Consider the following 24,706-nt stretch of genomic DNA (forward strand, 5'->3'; position numbering starts at 1 on the left):
TATTTATATATATATGTATATACACACATATATGTATATATATGCATATATATATGTATGTATATGTGTGTATGAATGTATATATGTGTGTTTATATGTATGTATATGTGTGTATGTTTGTATATATATATATGTATATGTGTATATGAATGTATATATGTGTGTATATGTATGTATATGTGTGTATGTATGTATATATGTATATGTATATAATGTATATATACATATATATATATATATTTATATATATATGTATATACACACATATGTATATACATATATATGTATATATATGCATATATATGTATGTATATGTGTGTATGAATGTATATATGTGTATGTATATGTATGTATATGTGTGTATGTATGTATATATGTATATAATGTATATATACATGTATATATATGCATATATATATGTATGTATATGTGTGTATGAATGTATATATGTATATGTATATGTATGTATATGTGTGTATGTATGTATGTATATATGTATATAATGTATATATACATATATATATGCATATATATGTATATATATATATGCATATATATGTATATATATATGTATAGACACACACATATATGTATATACATATATATATGTATATATACATGCATATATATATATATGTATGTATACGTGTGTATGAATGTATATGTGTGTGTATACATTTATATATATATATATATATATATATTAAGATATTATTCTTTGCCAATATACAATACTACTGTAAATAAAAAATGAATCGAAAAACGACACTTTGTCTCACATTTCCGGCGAGAACTGAAAGAGTCGTCCCTGACAAGTCTCCACTTTTCCACTGCGCTGCTGTTTGAACACACTACAGGTCACAGCATCACCGCGCTGATTGCAAGTGATGCATCACTTTGTTAACCACTAAAAGCTGATTAGGCTGGATGTGTCCCACAGGCAAGGCACTAATTGGGAAAGTAGACTGTCACTCCAAATATAAAGTCCAGGCTTAATCCCTCAGCCAATTTGTTCCCATTATGTTACCGAGAGGTCCCGTCCACGGCTGGTATGACATTCATTTTGTGCTCATCATACAACCTTGTGTGTGATTCACCCAGAGGACTTGAGGATTCTGACTATGTTCATCATCCAAAAGACATACCTCTTCAACCAGACCTTCTATTTGAAAGCAGCACTTAGTACAGGGGTGTCAAACTCAAATACAGAGTGGGCCAAAATTTAAAACTGAACAAAGCCGCGGGCCAAGGTTGAAGAAATTAACCGTTTAATAGGGACCCAAACAAGTTTTGCAATGAATATTGAACAAGCAAGGCTTAAATAGGGCAGCACGATGGGGCAGGGGTTAGTGCATCAGCCTCACATTACGAAGGTCCTGAGTAATAATGTCTTGGTTTAACTCTTATCTTACTGATAAGATGCAGTGTGTCTCCCATAACAATGTGACCTCGGACTATGTTAAGGTAACGTGTGGAGTTCCCCAGGGTTCGGTCCTTGGCCCTGCACTCTTCAGCATCTACATGCTGCCGCTAGGTGACGTCATACGCAAATACGGTGTTAGCTTTCACTGTTATGCTGATGACACCCAACTCTACATGCCCCTAAAGCTGACCAACACGCCGGATTGTAGTCAGCTGGAGGCGTGTCTTAATGAAATTAAACAATGGATGTCCGCTAACTTTTTGCAACTCAACGCCAAAAAAACGGAAATGCTGATTATCGGTCCTGCTAGACACCGACCTCTATTTAATAATACAACTCTAACATTTGACAACCAAACAATTAAACAAGGCGACACGGTAAAGAATCTGGGTATTATCTTCGACCCAACTCTCTCCTTTGAGGCACACATCAAAAGCGTTACTAAAACGGCCTTCTTTCATCTCCGTAATATCGCAAAAATTCGCTCCATTTTTGTCCACTAAAGACGCTGAGATCATTATCCATGCGTTTGTTACGTCTCGTCTCGACTACTGTAACGTATTATTTTCGGGTCTCCCCATGTCTAGCATTAAAAGATTACAGTTGGTACAAAATGCGGCTGCTAGACTTTTGACAAGAACAAGAAAGTTTGATCATATTACGCCTGTACTGGTTCACCTGCACTGGCTTCCTGTGCACTTAAGATGTGACTTTAAGGTTTTACTAATTACGTATAAAATACTACACGGTCTAGCTCCATCCTATCTTGCCGATTGTATTGTACCATATGTCCCGGCAAGAAATCTGCGTTCAAAGGACTCCGGCTTATTAGTGATTCCCAAAGCCCAAAAAAAGTCTGCGGGCTATAGAGCGTTTTCCGTTCGGGCTCCAGTACTCTGGAATGCCCCCCCGGTAACAGTTCGAGATGCCACCTCAGTAGAAGCATTTAAGTCTCACCTTAAAACTCATTTGTATACTCTAGCCTTTAAATAGACTCCCTTTTTAGACCAGTTGATCTGCCGTTTCTTTTCTTTTTCTCCTATGTCCCACTCTCCCTTGTGGAGGGGGTCCGGTCCGATCCGGTGGCCATGTACTGCTTGCCTGTGTATCGGCTGGGGACATCTCTGCGCCGCTGATCCGCCTCCGCTTGGGATGGTTTCCTGCTGGCTCCGCTGTGAACGGGACTCTCGCTGCTGTTTTGGATCCGCTTTGGATTGGACTCTCGCGACTGTGTTGGATCCATTATGGATTGAACTTTCACAGTATCATGTTAGACCCGCTCGACATCCATTGCTTTCCTCCTCTCCAAGGTTCTCATAGTCATCATTGTCACCGACGTCCCGCTGGGTCATTATTGTCACCGATGTCCCACTGGGTGTGAGTTTTCCTTGCCCTTATGTGGGCCTACCGAGGATGTCGTAGTGGTTTGTGCAGCCCTTTGAGACACTAGTGATTTAGGGCTATATAAGTAAACATTGATTGATTGATTGATTGATTGATTGACTTAGTAACTTGTCAACCTTCATCAAATATTTTCATAACTTTTGGGATGATACATGGACACCTCTGTCATGGCCTGAGGGGGCCTGTATCGCTCGGGTCGGCACTTAGCTGTGACGACCGGGTCGCGTGGTGATGCAGGGTTTGTTCTCCCAGGATGCAATCGGACTTCGCACACCTTGCAGGTAGGAAACGATTTATTTTAAAAATAAATCAGACGGGAACAAAACGAAAGGGGCTAGCGTGGAAGCTAGCAACAAACAGAGCCTAGTCTACAGAAGGGGTCACCAACATTTTTGAAAGCAAGAGCTACTAGAAATTCTTATCGTTATTTTAGTGCAATAAAATACTTTACAGTTTACAACCAAGACATTAAGTCGCACTGGAAACACACGCGTCTGTGTGTGTGTGTGTGTGTGTGTCTGAGTGAACCTCGGAGCGAATTATACTGATGTGTGTGCGCAAACGCACCAAACGTCATGTTAATTGTATTTATCTTATTTTATTTTGGGTTGAAGATGAATTTTTAAAGTGTTTTTAAATCTCGTTCGCGACCCATCACTAGGGAGGAGGGCGTAGTGGTGAGGAGCGCTCACATTTTTTTTTTAAATCGGAGTGATTCGCTTAATTTGGTGAAGTATCGATACCATCACGACAGTATCGATACGATACCGATACTCATTGACGTCACTTTTTTCCAATGGCTGCACGGAGTACTGCCATGTCGTCTGCTGAGCAACGACGTAGAAGAAGAAGAAGAAGCAGCAATATGATTGGTTCTCTGTGGGAGGCGCCAAGATAAACAGGAAGTGACCATGGCAGCAAAATGACTTCGACGGCGTCACTTTTTTGTGAGCACGACCTTCACCTTGAGCACGAGACCTTGGCCCAGAGTGACTTTCTGCTGCTGAAGGTCAAATCAATTGATTTTTTTTAATCCCTTCAAATGTTTATATTTAATCTTTTTTACCTTTTTGCTTTTTGAATTATTTGTATTTACTGCTGTTGTTGAATTTTTATATTAATCATGTTCATGACTTTGCTTATTTTAATCAGAATTTTTACTTTTAATCTTCTTTAACTTTTAGTGGGGCGGCACGGCTCGGTTGGTAGAGTGGCCGTGCCAGCAACTTGAGGGTTGCAGGTTCGATTCCCGCTTCCGCCGTCCTAGTCACTGCCGTTGTGTCCTCGGGCAAGACACTTTACTCACCTGCTCCCAGTGCCACCCACACTGCTTTAAATGTAACTTAGATATTGAGTTTAGAGTCACTAGAGAAAAAGCGCTATATAAATATAATTCACTTCACTTCACTTCTTGGGTACTGATTAATGCAAAGGGCTACCAGTTTGATACACACTTAAATAAAGTGCCAGAAATAGCCAATTTGCTCAATTTACCTTTAATAAATAAATCTATATAGATAAAAAAAATGGGTATTTCTGTCTGTCATTCCGTCGTACATTTTTTCCCTTTTACGGAAGGTTTTTTGTAGAGAATAAATGATGAAAAAACACTTAATTGAACGGTTAAAAAGAGGAAAAAACAGGATAAATGAAAATTACATTTTGAAACATAGTTCATATTCAATTTTGACTCTTTAAAATTCCAAATTCAACCGAAGAAAAAGAAGAGAAAAACTAGCTAATTTGAATCTTTTTGAAAAAAATTTAAAAAATAATTTATGTAACATCATTAGTAATTTTTCCTGATTAAGATTAATTTTAAAATTTTGCTGACATGTTTTAAATAGGTTAAAATCCAATCTGCACTTTGTTAGAATATATAACAAATTGGACCGAGCTACATTTCTAACAAAGACAAATCATTATTTCTTCTAGATTTTCCAGGACAAAAATTTTAAAAGAAATTCAAAAGACTTTGAAATTAGATTTAGATGTATTCCAAAGATGTTCTAGATTTGCCAGAATATTTTTTGGGAATTTTAATCATAATAAGTTTGAAGAAATATTTCACAAATATCCTTCGTCGAAAAAAAAGAAGCTAAAATGAAGAATTAAATTAAAATGTATTTATCATTCTTTACAATAAAAAAAAATAAATGTACTTGAACATTGATTTAAATTGTCAGGAAAGAAGAGGAAGGAATTTAAAAGGTAAAAAAGGTATATGTGTTTAAAAATCCTAAAATCATTTTTAAGGTTGTGTTTTTTCTCTAAAATTGTCTTTCTGAAAGTTATTAGAAGCAAAGTAAAAAAATAAATCAATTTATTTAAACAACTGAAGACTAAGTCTTTAAAGTATTTTCTTGGATTTTCAAATTCTATTTGAGTTTTGTCTCTCTTAGAATTAAAAATGTCCAGCAAAGCGAGACCAGCTTGCTAGTAAATAAATACAATTTAAAAAATAGAGGCAGCTTACTGGTAAGTGCTGCTATTTGAGCTATTTTTAGAACAGGCCAGCGGGCGACTCATCTGGTCCTTACGGGCGCCTTTTGTCCACCAGGCACATTTTAAAGGCACCAGGTCGCCTTTTGTCCACCAGAGACAGGTGGACAAAATGAGTCACCAAGGAAACCAGACAAGGGAGTGGGAAAAAAAACAGGAACTTAAAGAGTCCAAAGGACAAACAGCACATGGCCAAACAAAAACATGATCAACAGACATGACATTTTATTTATTATTGGTTAGCTTCAGAATAACAATGTTATTAAAAAGAATAAGAGACTTATTATACTCTAAAAATGTTGGTCTTACTTAAAAATGCACGCATTTAGTTGTATTCAGTGTTAAAAAATATGATATGGCTCTCACGGAAATACTTTTTTGAAATATTTGGCTTTCATGGCTCTCTCAGCCAAAAAGGTTCCCGACCCCTGATCTAAATACTGCATATTTCAGTTTTACTACAAAAAAACAAAGTTGTCTTTAACAGAAAATGCATAAAACCTTATCTGTTTTACTTTGTATCAACCTCAAGTTGATATAGAGATTTACTGCAAGCATTAAATAAAAACAAATAATAATAATTTGACTTATTTTTAACATTTTAGTGACTGAGACCCTCTATGCTCCCCAGGAGCCCTAAGGATTAAAAAAAAAAACGTATATTTTGTTATGGTTTGAAATTGAAAAATTTCAAATTGACCCCCGCATGTTTAAATTTTTCCGTGCGGTCCTCTGTGGGAAAAAGTTTGGACACCCCTGCCCTTGTGCTTTTTGCGTGTCATTTCATTAAGATTATTACGTGTGTATTTGTCGCCATCATGTGGTCAGGGTAGTTACTGCATCTTTGAGAAGTGTGTACTTTGAATCCAACTTTATTGACCGGAAGTTGCATAAATGATAAATAAATGGGTTGTACTTGTATAGCGCTTTTCTACCTTTAAGGTACTCAAAGCGCTTTGACACTACTTCCACATTTACCCATTCACACACACATTCACACACTGATGGAGGGAGCTGCCATGCAAGGCGCTAACCAGCACCCATCAGGAGCAAGGGTGAAGTGTCTTGCTCAGGACACAACGGACGTGACGAGATAGGTTCTAGGTGGGATTTGAACCAGTGACCCTCGGGTTGCGCACGGCCACTCTTCCACTGCGCCACGCCGTCCCTAAGCCAAGAAAAAAAAAATCAACGTCGCCTGCACCTGCTTTATGGTGGTTCTTTTCCGAAGAAATACTACTTATATCTTTTGTTTAAGGTTGCATGGCCGGTATGTATCATAAGTTGAACTTTGGAACTTGTTTTTTGACTAAAATATTTGGAGCTAAATGTATGATTTGTGATGAGTAGAGAGATCTTTGCCGTGCTCATTAGCAAAAATTGCCGATGTCATCTAAGATCGCGTCCTAGTACAAATGTACCTTTTTTTTACCTTCTCGTGCCTTATAAGTTATTATTACAGCATATATATGAATACATTTGCATATTATATGTACAAACACCGTTTCCATATGAGTTGGGAAATTATGTTAGATGTAAATATAAACAGAATACAATGATTTGCAAATCCTTTTCAACCCATATTCAGTTGAATATGCTACAAAGACAACATATTTGATGTTCAAACTCATGAACTTTATTTTTTGGGGGGCAAATAATAATTAACTTAGAATTTCATGGCTGCAACACATGCCAAAGTAGTTGGGGAAGGGCATGTTCACCACTGTGTTACATCACCTTTTCTTTTAACAACACTCAATAAACGTTTGGGAACTGAGGAAACTAATTGTTGAAGCTTTGAAAGTGGAATTCTTTCCCATTCTTGTTTTATGTAGAGCTTCAGTCGTTCAACAGTCCGGGGTCTCCGCTGTCGTATTTTACGCTTCATAATGCGCCACACATTCTCAATAGGGAGACAGGTCTGGACCGCAGGCGGGCCAGGAAAATACCCGCACTCTTTTTTTACAAAGACACGCTGTTGTAACACCTGCTGAATGTGGCTTGGCATTGTCTTGTTGAAATAAGCAGGGGCGTCCATGAAAAAGATGGCACTTAGATGGCAGCATATGTTGTTCCAAAACCTGTATGTACCTTTCAGCATTAATGGTTCCTTCATAGATGTGTAAGTTACCCATGCCTTGGGCACTAATGCACCCCCATACCATCACAGATGCTGGCTTTTACACTTTGCGTCGATAACCGTCTGGATGGTTTGCTTCCCTTTTGTTCCGGATGACATGATGTCGAATATTTCCAAAAACAATTTGAAATGTGGACTCGTCAGACCACAGAACATTTTTCCACTTTGCATCAGTCCGTCTTAGATGATCTCGGGCCCAGAGAAGCCGGCAGCGTTTCTGGATGTTGTTGATAAATGGCTTTCGCTTTGCATAATAGAGCTTTAACTTGCACTTACAGATGTAGCGACCTACTGTATTTAGTGACAGTGGTTTTCTGAAGTGTTCCTGAGCCCATGTGGTGATATCCTATAGAGATTGATGTCGGTTTTTGATACAGTGCCATCTGAGGGATCGAAGGTCACGGTCATCCAATGTTGGTTTCCGGCCATGCCGCTTACGTGGAGTGATTTCTCCAGATTTTCTGAACCTTTTGATGATATTATGGACCGTAGATGTTGAATTCCCTAAATTTCTTGCAATTGCACTTTGAGAAACGTTGTTCTTAAACTGTTTGACTATTTGCTCACACAGTTGTGGACAAAGGGGTGTACCTCGCCCCATCCTTTCTTGTGAAAGACTGAGCATTTTTTGGAAAGCTGTTTTTATACCCAATCATGTCACCCACCTAGGGGTGTAACGTTACACAAAAATTTTGGTTCAGTACGTACCTCGGTTTAGAGGTCACGGTTCGGTTAATTTTCGGTACAATAAGAAAACAACAAAATATACATTTTTTGGTTATTTATTTACCAACTTTGTAATAAAAGGCTTTATCCTTTTAACATTGGGAACATTATAACAATCCTGCCCACGTTAATCCACATTAAACTGCCTCAAGTTGTTGCTTTGATTAAATAAAATGACAAAACTTTTCTTCTACATATAAAAAGTGCAACATTAAACAGTTTCAAGTCAACTCATCATGCTTATTTATTACAGCATTTGGGAAGCCTGTAGTTGACTTTTATTATGTAAATGTTATATTGTTGTCAACATGTGATAGCAGGGACCCTGCCATTCAAACTAGGCTGCTACATTACTAATGATCCATGTAACTATAGCTGAAAAAATAGTACAACAGCAATAGGAGAGACTATTCTTCCACAGACACCATGGAGTTCAATGCAATAACAGACAGACAGGGCTTTGCTGCCCCTAACACACACACAGCAAAATGAGTTAACAATACGCTAGAAGCTAACTAGCCTTCACCTAAAGCCAGGACTGCGAGTGAGCTGAGCTGCAGTTTAAGTTTCTAGAGGGTCAACGGGCTCATAGTGATGTTTAGAAAGTAGTTGACTTGGAAGTGTTTATTATTATTTGGGGAGAGTCTGCTGCCCCCCCTGTTAAACTCATATCTGCTCAACGTTAAAGCATTGACAACGTGCGTTCTGAATACGCACTGCTGATCGGCTGTTACATCGTTCTGAATACGCACTGCTGATTGGCTTTGTATGTAACCAATCAGATGGTTGTGTGGGCGGGACAATGCTTGCTGCTGAGACAGAGGCAGAAAGCAGAGCAGCTTGTGAAGACTTCTGCTTACAAACTCATTCGGTGCGCCCGCGTGCCTAACCGAAACCCCCGTACCGAAATGGTTCAATAAAAAATACACGTACCGTTACACCCCTACACCCACATCTGAGGTCCTCTCCAAGGTTTCTCATAGTCATCATTGTCACTGGCGTCCCACTGGATGTGAATTCTCCCTGCCCACTGGGTGTGAGTTTTCCTTGCCCTTTTGTGGGTTCTTCCGAGGATGTTGTAGTCGTAATGATTTGTGCAGTCCTTTGAGACATTTGTGATTTGGGGCTATATAAATAAACATTGATTGATTGATTGATACACCCACCCGTTCCCAATTAGCCTGCACACCTGTGGGATGTTCAAAATAAGTGTTTGATGACCAACCTCAACTTTATCAGTATTTATTGCCACCTTTGCCAACTTCTTTGTTACGTGTTGCTGGCATCAAATTTTAAAGTTAATAATTATTTGCAACAAAAAAAAATGTTTATGAGTTTAAACATCAAATATGTTGTCTTTGTAGCATATTCAACTGAATATGGGTTGAAAATGATTTGCAAATCATTGTATTCTGTTTATATTTACATCTAACACAATTTCCCAACTCATATGGAAACGGGGTTTGTATTTGATGTATCGTGACATGGCCCAAAAATATTGAGATATTAATAAAAGGCCAGCCCTACTCAATATGAGTCAAGCGGGAAGTACTAATATACCGTAAAAGTTTAGTCCTCGCACAGCAAAATAGGTAAAAATATACTATTTATTAAGTTGACTTCAAAAAGTGCCCCCCCTTTACATTACTGTGTGTTGGTCCAAAGATTAGACCTGCTTTCATCCGCACATTTCAGCCCAGTGAATTGGAAGCGTTCCCTCGGGGGGGGGGGAAGAAGCAAACTCAAGTGGCAGGAAATGGGATGTACGCATAAGTACCTGCTTGCTGACTCAGCAGGAGCACAGATGAAATCACTAACATCACCATTTACATATACGTCCACCTCAGTCCCCGTCTCTATCTCCTCCTCTGCTTAACTCTGTTTACAGTCCACTCTACAATTTAATCCGGAAAAAAAAAAATTGGCGACAACGACTGGAGCAGAAAAATGGATTCGCATCCAAGCACAATGTGTGAAGTGAAAGTAGCTCGTTAATGCTCTCCACTCGGTTTATAAACATGAGGGCCCGGGTTGTGTTGTTGTACTGTTACGAGCTTATAAACTTGTACTTTTATAACCACGATACTTTTACTGCTAACAAGTAACGTTGTAGTACCGCGATACTATTGAATCGTACTATACCATCTCTAAAAAGTACCGGTTCACCAAAACCCCCCTGCAACTTGTCGTCGTCACGTCGTGACATTCCTGGTTAATGAGCAGAGGAGCATGTTCGGCAGCACGCGCACACTGAGTACTTGCAAGCAGACACAGGGTGTAGACAGAAAAGGGAAAACGGACGCATTTTGGCCTAAAAACTGATCACTAATCCTGGCCTCCGTGGCGACAAATAAAGAAAGTTTCTTACAAGTAATATTATCACTGGAGGACGAGGAATAACTAAACGTGCCTCACTACACACCGTAGCTCACTGGTGTTAAAATGTAAACAAACGCCATTGGTGGCTCTACACCTAACATCCACTGTAATGATACCAAGTAAAGGAGTATATCGAGTCAATAGTACTATGATTACATCGATATCTTTTAGCATCACACAACTTACTTTGGGTTTTTTACATTTATATCATGTTTATAAACTGAGTAAATATGTCTCTGGACACATGAGGACTTTGAGTATGATCCTGTATCTACTTGGTATCGGATTGATACCTCTATGTGTGGTATCTTACAAAACTAATGTAAAGTATCAAAGAAGAGAAGAATAAGTGATTATTACATTTTAACAGAAGTGTAGATAGAACATGTTAAAACAGAAAGTAAGCAGATATTAACAGTAAATGAACAAGTGGATTAATAATCCATTTCCTACAGTTTGTCCCTCATAATGTTGACAAAATAATAGGTGTATAAATGACAATATGTTACTGCAGACTAATTAGGAGTCTTTGTTTGTTTACCTACTACTAAAAGACAAGTTTTCTAGTATGTTCACTATTTTATTTAAGGACTAAATTACAATGATAAACATGTTTCATGTAAACTAAGAGTTTTTGTTAAAATAAAGCCAATTATGCCATTTTTTGTGGTTCCCTTTATTTAAAAAAGTATCAAAATACATTTTAGTATCAGGACAACACTACTAACAAGTAATCAAATTAAATACACCGTTAGCGATAGCTTGACGTAACGTGGCATGCTACTTTTGATGTGGCTTAATATCAACAAGACAGGGTGAAAGGGCAGTAAGTCCAATGCAACAACATACGCACACATACACGATGGGAATATTGAACTACAAATCAATGATGGAAGTCACAAACTGGCCATCCAAACAATACCCCGTTTGTTGACAAGAAGACATGACAGCTATGGAAGCACATTCCGTCTCTTCATTAAGCTGAGGTAACACAATCCAGGGAAAAGATTCAAAAGAGTGCATTGCTAAGTGCCAACGCTAAAAAAACACGACTTCGTTAAAACCCTCGATGACGTCACTAGGCAACAGGCCCCGCCTTTTAAAAGCACAGACTCGGGTCACTGTGCTGTTATATTTAAGTTAAGTTAAGTTAAAGTATCAATGATTGTCACACACACACTAGGTGTGGTGAAATGTGTCCTCTACATTTGACCCATCTTTGCCGACACAACAAACGCGCTCAGTGGAGATAATGTTTGAAAAAAGGTGACGGGTTTTTACAAAACTTCTGTTTAGAAGGGGTATTTGCCAACTTCCTGTTGATTTTTGCTGAAGGATGTCAATTAATGAAATGTAGGTCTACATAGAGGTTTTTGTTTCATGTCTCTACGACATTCCTACCGGAACTTACAAGCAGTTTTGTCTGTGTTTTCTTCCTAGGAGGCGCTAGAGCACAATTTTAAGTTTTGGGGTTTGTTTTTTTATAAGATCACAATTTTCACCAGTCCTGATGTGTGTGTTTAGTTTGGTGAGTTTTTAAGCATTTTAAGGGGGTCAAATTACATCTCAAAGAGGCAAAAATTAAATTTTTTAGGAAACTTTTGTTTTGAAGGGGGGTTGGCCAACTTCCTGTTGTTTTTTGCTGAGGGAGGTTAGTGTATGAAATCTAGGTCTAAGTCAGACCTACATAGAGTTTTTTGTTTCATGTCTCTACGACATTCCTACCGGAAGTTAAAAGCAGTTTTGTCTGTGTTTTCTTCCTAGGAGGCGCTAGAGCGCAATTTTAAGTTTTGGGGTTTGGTTTTTTCATAAGATCGCAATTTTCGCCAGTCCTAAAGTATGTGTCCAGTTTTGTGAGTTTTGAAGCATTTTAAGGGGGTCAAATTACAGCTCAAAGAGGTAAAAATTACATTTTTTAGGAAACCTTTGTTTTGAAGGGGTAATTGCCAACTTCCTGTTGATTTTTGTTGAAGGATGTAAATGAATGAAATGTAGGTCGACGTGAGACCTACATAGAGGTTTTTGTTTCATGTCTCTACGGCATTCCTACCGGAAGTTACAAGCAGTTTTGTCTGTTTTTTCTTCCTAGGAGCAGTTTTGTCTGTTTTTTATTTCTAGGGGGCGTAAGAGCGCAATTTTAAGTTTTGGGGTTTGAAGCATTTTAAGGGGGTCAAATTACAACTCAAAGAGGCAAAAATGACATTTTTTTAGGAAACTTTTGTTTTGAAGGGGTGTTTGCCAACTTCCTGTTGATCTTTGCTGAAGGATGCCATTTTATGAAATCTAGGTCTAAGTCAGACCTACATAGAGGTTTTTGTTTCATGTCTCTACGACATTCCTAATGGAAGTTAAAAGCCGTTTTGGCCGTGTTTTTTCCTAGGGGGCGCTAGAGCGCAATTTTGAGTTTTGGGTTAGGTTTTTTGATTAGATCCAAATTTTTGGCCAGTCCTTATGTGTGTGTTAAATTTGGTGAGTTCTGAAGCATGTTAAGGGGGTCAAATTACAGCTCAAAGAGGCAAAAATTAAATTTTTTAGGAAACTTTTTGTTTTGAAGGGGGGGTTGGCCAACTTCCTGTTGATTTTTGCTGGAGGTCAGTGTATTAAATCTAGGTCTAAGTCAGACCTACATAGAGGTTTTTGTTTCATGTCTCTACGACATTCCTACCGGAAGTTACAAGCAGTTTTGTCAGTGTTTTCTTCCTAGGGGGCGCTAGAGCGCAATTTTAAGTTTTGGGGATTGGTTTTTTATAAGATCGCAATTTTCGCCAGTCCTAAAGTATGTGTCCAGTTTGGTGAGTTTTGAAGCATTTTAAGGGGATCAAATTACAGCTCAAAGAGGCAAAAATTACATTTTTTAGGAAACTTTTGTTTTGAAGGGGGGTTGGCCAACTTCCTGTTGATTTTTGCTGGGGAGGTCAGTGTATGAAATCTAGGTCTAAGTCAGACCTACATAGAGGTTTTTGTTTCATGTCTCTACGACATTCCTACCGGAAGTTACAAGCAGTTGTGTCTGTGTTTTCTTCCTAGGAGGCGCTAGAGCGCAATTTTAAGTTTTGGGGTTTGGTTTTTTTATATGATCGCAATTTTAGCCAGTCCTAAAGTATGTGTCCAGTTTGGTGAGTTTTGAAGCATTTTAAGGGTCAAATAACAGCTCAAAAAGGTAAAAATGAAATTTTTTAGGAAACCTTTGTTTTGAAGGGGTAATTGCCAACTTCCTGTTGATTTTTGCTGAAGGATATAAATGAATGAAATATAGGTCGAAGTGAGACCTACATAGAGGTTTTATTTTCATGTCTCTACGACATTCCTACCGGAAGTTACAAGCAGTTTGGTCTGTGTTTTTTTCCTAGGAGCAGTATTGTCTGTTTTTTATTCCTAGGGGGCGCTAGAGCGCAATTTTAAGTTTTGGGGTTTGAAGCATTTTAAGGGGGTCACATTACAGCTCAAAGAGGCAAAAATGACATTTTTTTAGGTCTAAGTCAGACCTACATAGAGGTTTTTGTTTCATGTCTCTACGACATTCCTAATGGAAGTTAAAAGCAGTTTTGGCCGTGTTTTTTCCTAGGGGGTGCTAGAGCGCAATTTTGAGTTTTGGGTTAGGTTTTTTGATTAGATTGCAATTTTCGCCAGTCCTTATGTGTGTGTTAAACTTGGTGAGTTCTGAAGCATGTTAAGGGGGTCAAATTACAGCTCAAAGAGGCGACGGTATAATAATAATAATAAGACCTTAGAAATACAATAGGGTCCTCTGTCCCAAAGCGACATTCGGTCCCTGAATTTTTTTTTTTTCATAACTTGAGTTGATTTATTTTGGAAAACCATGTTACGTTGTTTAATGCATCCAGCGAGGCATCACAACAAAATTATGCATAATAATGTGTTCATGCCACGATTGTATATATCGGTATCGGTTGATATCGGAATCAGTAATTAAGAGTTGGACAATATCGGGATATCGGCAAAAAAGCCATTATCGGACATCTCTAAATATGAAAATCACTTTATGTATACTTTTGACCAAGCAGATTTTCTCATATTTTCAGTAGAGCCATAATAAATTCATAAAAGAAGCAAACTTCATGAATGTTTTTTGTGAGCAACAATTATTTGCTCCAATCACTGCATCACAAAAAAATAAGAGTTGTAGAAATGATTGGAAACTCAAGACAGCCATGACATTATGTTCTTTACAAGTGTATGTAAACTTTTGACCAGGACTGTATATCAGAAGCCCAAAGCACTATATTCAGTCACACTGGGATGTTGTGTTGATAAATGTAAAAATGTATAAATGCTTTTTCACCTTCATTTTAAAAACAAGCCGAACACTCATTTATTTTACTTGACTCCTTATAATGAATCGTTTAGAGTTTTTTTTTTTTTTTTTTGACTAAAGCCATTTCTCATGCTGGGTCCCTCAGCAGAAATATATCTACTCTCTGCTCTCGGGCTACTGCTTACTTTGTCGCCACGATCCTTGCAGTGCCAAGCACCGTTCCATTAATTTCTCTCCTTGTCTTTTTTAGGGGAAATTTGTGCCTTTAAGATTTATGGTCAGGCGGCTCCATTCGAGGCGGTGGTGTTGAATGGCACGTCAGGAGAAGGCGTACTGAGGGCCAGGGGCCCTGTGGACTGCGAGAGCCAGAAGGAATACACATTTATTATCCAGGCCTATGACTGCGGCTCTGGACCCACTGGGGCCGGCTGGAAGAAATCCCACAAGTGAGTGCGTGGGTGTGTGTATATATGTGTGTGTGTGTGTGTGTGTGTGTGTGTGTGTCTGCTTCAGTCCTTACTTTCATTCTTTTGTTCAATGGAAAGTGTTTTTAAAGTAGCATTAGAGTGGAAAAACAAGTTTATGTGCTTGTTTGTGTTTCATCGTATCCAATAAACCATGTCCCATTGTACTTACATTGTGCAAAGTATCTAAATATATTGTCTAAACATCACAAAATTGCAACAAATTCAGTCAGCTATTTTGAATCTTGCACTCTGAATACACTTCTGCCGCTCTGAGCGTATTATTAGATCAGTCATGCTGGAAATACGCAAAAATTGAAAACAGATCAGGACACAATCTTTGACTTTTTAAGGTCAAGCCAAGTGTTGCTCATATTTTAGGGCAGGGGTAGGGAACCTATGGCTCTAGAGCCAGATGTGGCTCTTTTGATGACTGCACTTGGCTCTCAGATAAATCTTAGCTGACATTGCTTAACACGATAAGTGATGAATAATTCCGCTGGTAAATAGTGTCAAAATTATGTTCCAAATATAAAACATTCTCATGCATTTTCATCCATCCATCCAGTTTCTACCACACCTGTTCAAGAAGTCGCATTAATGGTAAGAAGTATTTTATTTATTTTTAATTAGCCTCACAATAACAAAGTTATTAAAAAGAATAAGAGACTTATTATTATCTAAAAATGTTGGTCTTTCTTAAAAAGACACATATATAGCTGTATTCAGTGTTAAAAAAAATTATATGGCTCTCATGGAAATACTTTTAAAAATATTTGACTTGTATGGCTCACTCAGCCAAAAAGGTTCGCGACCCCTGTTTTGGGGCATCAAGGCAAACATTGTTTTTTTTTCGAGGCAGGGGCTCCAAAGCATGCATGTACTGTATATATATATATATATATATATATGTATATATATATATATATATATATATATATATATATATATATATATATATATATGTATATACACATATATATATACATATATATATATATGTATATACACATATATATATACATATATATATATATATGTATATACACATATATATATATATATATATATATATGTATAGCGCCCTGCGATGAGGTGGCGACTTGTCCAGGGTGTACCCCACCTTCCGCCCGATTGTAGCTGAGATAGGCACCAGCACCCCCTGCGACCCCAAAGGGAATAAGCGGTAGAAAATGGATGAATATATATATATATATATATATATATATATATATACATATATATATATATATATATATACACATATTTATATAATAGGGGTGTAACGGTATGTGTATTTGTATTGAACCGTTTCGGTACGGGGGTTTTGGTTCGGTTTGGCACCATGAATCAATTTACGTGGACCCCGATTCAAACAAGTTGAAAAACTTATTGGGGTGTTACCATTTAGTGGTCAATTGTACGGAATATGTACTGTACTATGCAATCTACTAATAAAAGTTTAAATCAATCAAAAAAACAACAACACACGGCATGCTAGCAACGACTGGTAGATAGACTGACCATACCTCCTCTTTTCACAGGATATGTCCTCTTTTGCAGGGCTGTCCGGGTGGAGTTTCTTAAATACCTCAAATGTCCGGCATTTTAAGTTAGGGTTGCATGTATTTTCAATGTATGTTCAGGGTTAAGAAGGGGTTAAAAACAAAAAACAAAAGTGCTGCACGCAGCAACATTCGTGAGGGCGGGGCATAGACAGTGAGAGCGAGAGAGTTGTGATAAACGCGCATGCGTCGCCGGGTTCTGCTTTTTACCCATTGATTAATCAGATTTTATTTTTATTATCTATAGCAGGGGTGTCAAAAGTCTGCCCCGGAGGCCATTTGCGGCCCATTCTAAAAATACTATTAAAATTAACAAAAACATGAACAAAAGTGAAATAAAAAAGCTTAAAGGCTAAATGTAATTTAGAAAAAGTTGCAACGTTGACTAATAAAAAAAAAAAAGTTTGCTCAAAACATAATATTGAATCAAAATCAATGTTATTGTGAATTATTGACCTATCCAAGTTTCCGATTACTTCACATCAAATATTCCACGAAGAAAAATGTATTTGGTGGGAGATTTAGCAAATTTGTTAAATAAATAATCAAAAAATGTATATTTTGTTTTTTTTCTTACTGTACCGAAAATGAACCGAACCGTGACCTCTAAACCGAGGTACGTACCGAACCGAAATTTTTGTGTACCGTTACACCCCTAATATATATATATATATATATATATATATATGTATATGTACGCATATATGTATATATATATATTTTTTTAATCCATATACATAAAAATGTGTACATATAAATCTACATAACTTTAAAAAAATGTGTAAATAATTTAAAAAATATTATCCCTCTATCAAAATGTAAAAATAGAGATAAAGACATCATGAAATTAGAAAAAGCTGACAAGTTTATATTATTAATGAATTTAAAAATAATAATAATAATTTTAAAAAAAAAAAAATAAAAAAAAAAAAAATATATATATATATATATACATATATATATATATATATATATATATATATATATATATATATATATATATATATATATATATATCAGGGGTTGGCAACATTTACCACTCAAATAGCCATTTTTACCCGTTTCACAAAATAAAGAAAACAATGGGAGCCACAAAACTTTTGAAATGTATAATTCAATAACACTGCATACAGAGTTGTTGTTTTTTTGCTTTGTGCTATGTATAAACCAGGGGTCTCAGACACGCGGCACGCAATTAAATAGGAAGATTTAATGTTAGTGCGGCCAGTGAGTTTTATATGAATACCCTTTATTAGCATCACACATACGAATCCTCCCGATTTGTCTGGGAGACTCACGGTTTAAAGAGTAATTATTCTCTCGGACGTCTGCTGAGTAACACCCAAACAACAATAACAAGGGCATGCTATGATGGCACTGCCTTTAGTGTCCTCTACATCTTGTACAAACCCCGTTTCCATATGAGTTGGGAAATTGTGTTGGATGTAAATATAAACAGAATACATCGATTTGCAAATCCTTTTCAATTGAATGCACTACAAAGACAACATATTTGATGTTCAAACTCATAAACGTTTTTTTTTGCAAATAATCATTAACTTTATAATTTGATGCCAGCAACACGTGACAAAGAGCTTGGGAAAGGTGGCAATAAATACTGATAAAGTTGAGGAATGCTCATCAAACACTTATATGGAACATCCCACAGGTGTGCAGGCTAATTGAAAACAGGTGGGTGCCATGATTGGGTATAAAAGCAGCTTCCATGAAATGCTAAGTAATTCACAAACAAAGATGGGGTGAGGGTCACCACTTTGTAAGCAAATTGTCGAACAGCTTTAGAACAACATTACTCAAAGAGCTATTGCAAGGAATTTAGGGATTTTACCATCTACGGTCCGTAAAATCATCAAAAGGTTCAGAGAATCTGGAGAAATCATTGCACATAAGCGATGATATTACGGACCTTTGATCCCTCAGGCGGTACTGCATCAAAAAAACGACATCCGTGTGTAAAGGATATCACCACATGGACTCAGGAACACTTCATAAAACCAGTCAGTAACTACAGTTGGTTGCTACATCTGTAAGTGCAAGTTAAAACTCTACTATGCAAAGCAAAAGCCATTTATCAACAACACCCAGGGCCCGAGCTCATCTAAGATGGACTGATGCAAAGTGGAAAAGTGTTCTGTGGTCTGACGACTCCACATTTCAAATTATATTTGGAAACCGTGGAACAAAGAGGAAAATTATCATCAGGATTGTTATAGGCGCAAAGTTGAAAAGCCAGCATCTGTGATGGTATGGGGGTGTATTAGTGCCCAAGGCATGGGTAACTTAAACATCTGTGAAGGCACCACTAATGCTGAATGGTACCATACAGGTTTTGGAGCAACATACAGTATGTTGTCATCCAAGCAATGGTATCATGGACGCCCCTGCTTATTCCAGCAAAACAATGCCAAGCCACGTGTTATAACAGCGCGGCTTCGTAGTAAAAGAGTGCGGGTACTTTCCTGGCCCGCCTGCAGTCAAGGTATGTCTCCCATCGAAAATGTGTGGCGCATTATGAAGCGTAAAATACGACAGCAAGACCCCGGACTGTTGAACAACTTAAGCTGTACATCAAGCAAGAAGGGTAAAGAATTCCACTTTTAAAGCTTCAACAATTAGTTTCCTCAGTTCCCAAACGTTTATTGAGTGTTGTGTAAAGAAAATGTGACGTAACACAGTGGTGAACATGCCCTTTCCCAACTACTTTGGCACGTGTTGCAGCCATGAAATTCTAAGTTAATTATTATTTGCAAAAAAAATAAAGTTTATGAGTTCAAACATCAAATATGTTGTCTTTGTAGAGCATTCAACTGAATATGGGTTGAAAAGGATTTGCAAATCATTGTATTCTGTTTATATTTACATCCAACACAATTTCCCAACTCAGTAGTTTTGATCATATCTATTTATTGGCAAACATTGGGAGTCTTTAAGTGACATGAATCAAATATAAATGATGATATCTTCAATATAGAGGCAACTGGTTTATTCCACTCTACTGCCACTTTAACACTTCCTCCCTTAGAGTCATTGTTATCGTGCAAAACAAGACTGAGAACTCCACTCTCATAATTCTCCCCAGCTCCAAAATTTCTGTGCAAACTCACACAAAACAGATTTGACTTGATGCGATGTGTGCGAATTGTCAAATTATCTTCATCCAATTTGATTTGGTTCTTTCTTGTCTGTTTTTGACGGCGTCGTGACCTCCTTTGTGGAGCTGCCAGCGATACTGTTTTGCGGCACAAAAGGAACGCCGTTAGAACGGCGGCGCTTGTCAGACCCGCTATTAGAGCTGCCACGTGGCACCATTGTTCCGTAACTCGGTGGGAGGCACTCATGTCACTTTTGAGGTGGGCACCAGGAGCAAAACACAAGAACATGCATTTCTATCAAAGGAATGAGAACTTCTACCGTGTGAGTCACTCACTTAGGATTTTGTATAGAAACTAAACGCTATTTGTCACCATTTGTGCCATATTTTTCAGACTATAAGGAGCACTAAAAAGTATTTTCATTCTCTCAAAACTCGACAGTTCGCCTTATATAAGGAAAAATTCTGGTCGTGCTTACCGACCTCGAAGCAATTTTATTTGGTACATGGTGTAATGATAAGTGTGATCAGTAGATGGCAGTCAAACATAAGAGATATACGTGTATACTGCAGTGTGACGGAAGTTCCATTGAAAATACAGAACATAACACACAGCGCTCAAAAGTCTATCAAAATGTTTTCGTACGACCTTGGTAAGCTATGAAGTCGCATCGCTTGATAGATTGTGGGAGCTTTAGGGCTACCATAGTCAGACGTACTGTGCTTCAACATACGAGTATTATTATGGTGTGTGTATAAGAACCGCAAAATGGCACCCGTCAGCAGACATATTATCTGGTGTTTTGTTTTGCAAAAGTCTGCAAACATGACTTTTCTTACCTTTTGGTATCTGCTGATCTGTATAAGTCCTGAAAATTTGGGCGCGTCCACCTAAGAGAAACATGTAGATTGCAATATGATAGCAAACACACATGAGAGATACATGTCGACTGCAATATGATGGCAGTCACACATAAGAGATAGGTGTAGACTGCAATATGACTCAAGTAAACAACCCCAAAATGTTATATGTTTCATTGAGAATATAGAAACATTACACATGGCACTCAAAAATCTATCAAAATGTTTTAGTATGATTTATAACCCGGTGCACCTAATGTAAAGAAAAATTCTGGTCGTGCTTACCGACCTCGAAGCATTTTTATTTGGTACATGGTGTAATGATAAGTGTGACCAGTATATGGCAGTCAAACATAAGAGATAGGTGTAGACTGCAATATGACTCAAGTAAACAACCCCAAAATGTTATATGTTCCATTGAGAATATAGAAACATTACACACGGCACTCAAAAATCTATCAAAATGTTTTAGTACGACTTTGGTATGCTATGAAGTCGCATCGCTTGATGGATTGTGGGAGCGTTGGGGCTACCATAGTCAGACGTACTGTGCTTCAACATACGAGTATTATTATGGTGTGTGTATAAGAACCGCAAAATGGCACCTGTTAGCAGGCATATCTGGTGTTTTGTTTTGCAAAAGTATGCAAACTTGACTTTTCTTACCTTTTGGTATCTGCTGATCTGTATAAGTCCTGAAAATTTGGGGGTGTCCACCTAAGAGAAACATGTAGATTGCAATATGATAGCAATCACACATAAGAGATACATGTCGACTGCAATATGATGGCAGTCACACATAAGAGATAGGTGTAGACTGCAATATGACTCAAGTAAACAACCCCAAAATGTTATATGTTCCATTGAGAATATAGAAACATTACACACGGCACTTAAAAATCTATCAACATGTTTTAGTACGATTTATAACCCGGTGCACCTAATGCAAATAAAAATTATGGTCGTGCTTATCGACCTCGAAGCAATTTTATTTGGTACATGGTGTGATGATAAGTGTGACCAGTAGATGGCAGTCAAACATAAGAGATATACGTGTAGGCTGCAATGTGACTCGAGTAAGCAACACCAACATGTTATATGTTCCATTGAAAATATAGAGCATTACACACGGCGCTCAAAAATCCATCAAAATGTTTTAGTGATACTTTGGTAAGCTTTGAAGCCGCACCGCTTGATGGATTGTGGGAGCGTTGGGGCTACCATAGTCAGACGTACTGTGCTTCAACATACAAGTATTATTATGGTGTGTGTATAAAAACCGCAAAATGGCACCTGTTAGCAGACATATTATCTGGTGTGTTGTTTTGAAAAATCCTTTTCTTACCTTTTGGTACCTGCTGATCTGTATTTGGGATACAGCGTCCGCATTACTGAAGACGCCGCACCGATCCGCCTGTGGATCTTGCCATCCACTCTTCCCTCCCTCATAAACAAGACCTGCGAGATACTTGAACTCCTCCACTTGGGGCAGGGTCTGCTCCCCAACCCGGAGATGGCACTCCACCCTTTTGCGGGCGAGAACCATGGACTCGGACTTGGAAGTGCTGACTCCCATCCGAGTCGCTTCACACTCGGCTGCGAACCGATCCAGCGAGAGCTGAAGATCCTGGCCAGATGAAGCCATCAGGACCACATCATCTGCAAAAAGCAGAGACCTAATCCTGCAGCCACCAAACCGGATCCCCTCAACGCCCTGACTGCACCTACAAATTCTGTCCATCAGAATCAGAAGAGTTTTATTGCCATTGTTTGACAACAGGTTGCATGATTACTTGGCGTAATCGTGCAACATAAGACACACAACGAAGAATAGGTAATAAAATGAGCTGTAACTGAGCTATCAGATCTTGTTATTGTTCATGTATCTGATGGCTGAGGGGAAAAAAACTGTTCAGTTGGCGGGAGGCGTGGGTCTGGATGGACCGTAGTCTCCTGCCTGAGGGGAGAGGGGAGGATAGCTAGTGTCCAGGGTGAGAAGAGTCAGCTGTGATCCGACCCACACACCTCCTGGTCCTGGAGGAGAACAGGTCCTGGAGGGGTGGCAGTTTGCAGCCAATCATCTTCTCAGCAGCACGTACCATGCGCTGCAGTCCATGCTTGTCCCGGACTGTGGTGATGGAGGAGATGAGGATGGACTCCATGATGGCTGAGTAGAACTGCACCGGCATCTCGGTCGGCACCTTCAGTTTTTCCAGCTGCTGGAAGTCAATCCTCTGCTGGGCATTCTTGATGAAGGGGCTGACGGTCTGCTCCCACTTGAAGTGATGGTGGTGCCCAAAAAACGGATGGAGTCCACAATGGAGACGGGGGTTGGAGCGTCAATCAGGGTGATGTATAAAAGTTATGAACAGAATGGGTGACAAAGGGTAGCCTTGGCAGAGTCCAACCCTCACTGAAAACAGGTCCGACTTACTGCCGGCAGTGCGGACCAAGCTCTGACACTGATCATACAGGGAGCGGACCACCACGATTAGACAGTCCGATACCCCGTACTCTCTGAGCACTCCGCACAGGACTTCCTGAGGGACACGGTTGAATGCCTTCTCCAAGTCCACAAAGCACATGTAGACTGGTCTCCTGTGGGCGGGACTCGCTGCTGTCTTGGATCCGCTTGAACTGAACTCTCGCGGCTGTGTTGGAGCCACTATGGATTGACCTTTCACAGTATCATGTTAGACCCGCTCGACATCCATTTCTTTCGGTCCCCTAGAGGGGGGGGGGGTTGCCCACATCTGAGGTCCTCTCCAAGGTTTCTCATAGTCAGCATTGTCACTGGCGTCCCACTGGATGTGAATTCTCCCTGCCCACCGGGTGTGAGTTTTCCTTGCTCTTTTGTGGGTTCTTCCGAGGATGTTGTAGTCGTAATGATTTGTGCAGTCCTTTGAGACATTTGTGATTTGGGGCTATATAAATAAACATTGATTGATTGATGGTTGGGCAAACTCCCATGCACCCTCAAGGACCCTGCCGAGAGTATAGAGCTGGTCCACAGTTCGATGACCAGGACGAAAACCACACTGTTCCTCCTGAATCCGAGGTTCGACAATCCGGCGTAGCCTCCTCTCCAGTACACCTGAATAAACCTTACCGGGAAGGGTGAGGAGTGTGATCCTACGATAGTTGGAGCACACCCTCCGGTTCCCCTTCTTAAAGAGAGGAACCACCACCCCCGGTCTGCCAGTCCAGAGGTACCGCCTTTGAAGTCCACACAATGCTGCAGAGTTAAGTGCGACTGCAAAATAAACCCAAATAAAGCCTACGGTAATATTGTAATCCAGGGGTTGGCAACCCAAAATGTAGAGAGAGCCATATTGGACTACAAATGCAAAATCAAAAATCTGTCTGGCAAAAAATTCAAAGCCTTATTCATGTAAGTGTTATTAATGATTTTAAGTGCGCCTTATAGTCCGGTACACGCAGTACAAATACGAATAGTTGTTCCAATGTTGATTTTAGTTGTACTTTTTTGCCGCGCTCCCCTTCTGGATCTGCCCTCCTTTCGGCGGGGATCCGTCACTCCAGACGCGGCGTTGACGGGATAGCGCCTGTCGCCGTGGCGACTGACAGCGCTGACAACATCAAAGCCTCTGCAGCCTCCGCCGTGCACAACAAGCGGGGAAATGCTGCTGCTCAAAGTACGAACAGACAGCGGGAGGGAAATTTATGAGCTTGGGGATTTGGGATGAATTTCTCAGGTGGAAGATGAATGGTGTGTGCGTGCGTGTGCGTGTGTGTGTGTGTGCGTGCGTGTGTGTGTGTGTGTGTTCTTATCACGGCATGACATTCTAAATAGGCCTCATTACGCTAATGTCATTAATTTGGCAGATGTGCTT

At 39.0% G+C, this 24,706-nt stretch overlaps 1 protein-coding gene across 1 annotated transcript in view; it reads left to right on the plus strand.

The window, feature by feature from the left end:
- The window catches only part of clstn2a (calsyntenin 2a), a 376,557-nt gene that overhangs the window by 252,249 nt on the left and 99,602 nt on the right, over window positions 1-24,706 (plus strand). Inside the window, exon 3 of the mRNA XM_061919775.1 lies at window positions 15,101-15,296. Coding sequence (XP_061775759.1) covers window positions 15,101-15,296 — 196 coding nt within the window. The remainder of the gene's footprint in view (window positions 1-15,100; window positions 15,297-24,706) is intronic.

The sequence above is a fragment of the Nerophis ophidion genome, linkage group LG14 (genome assembly GCF_033978795.1).
Source record: "Nerophis ophidion isolate RoL-2023_Sa linkage group LG14, RoL_Noph_v1.0, whole genome shotgun sequence".
Classification (NCBI taxonomy): Eukaryota; Metazoa; Chordata; class Actinopteri; order Syngnathiformes; family Syngnathidae; genus Nerophis; species Nerophis ophidion.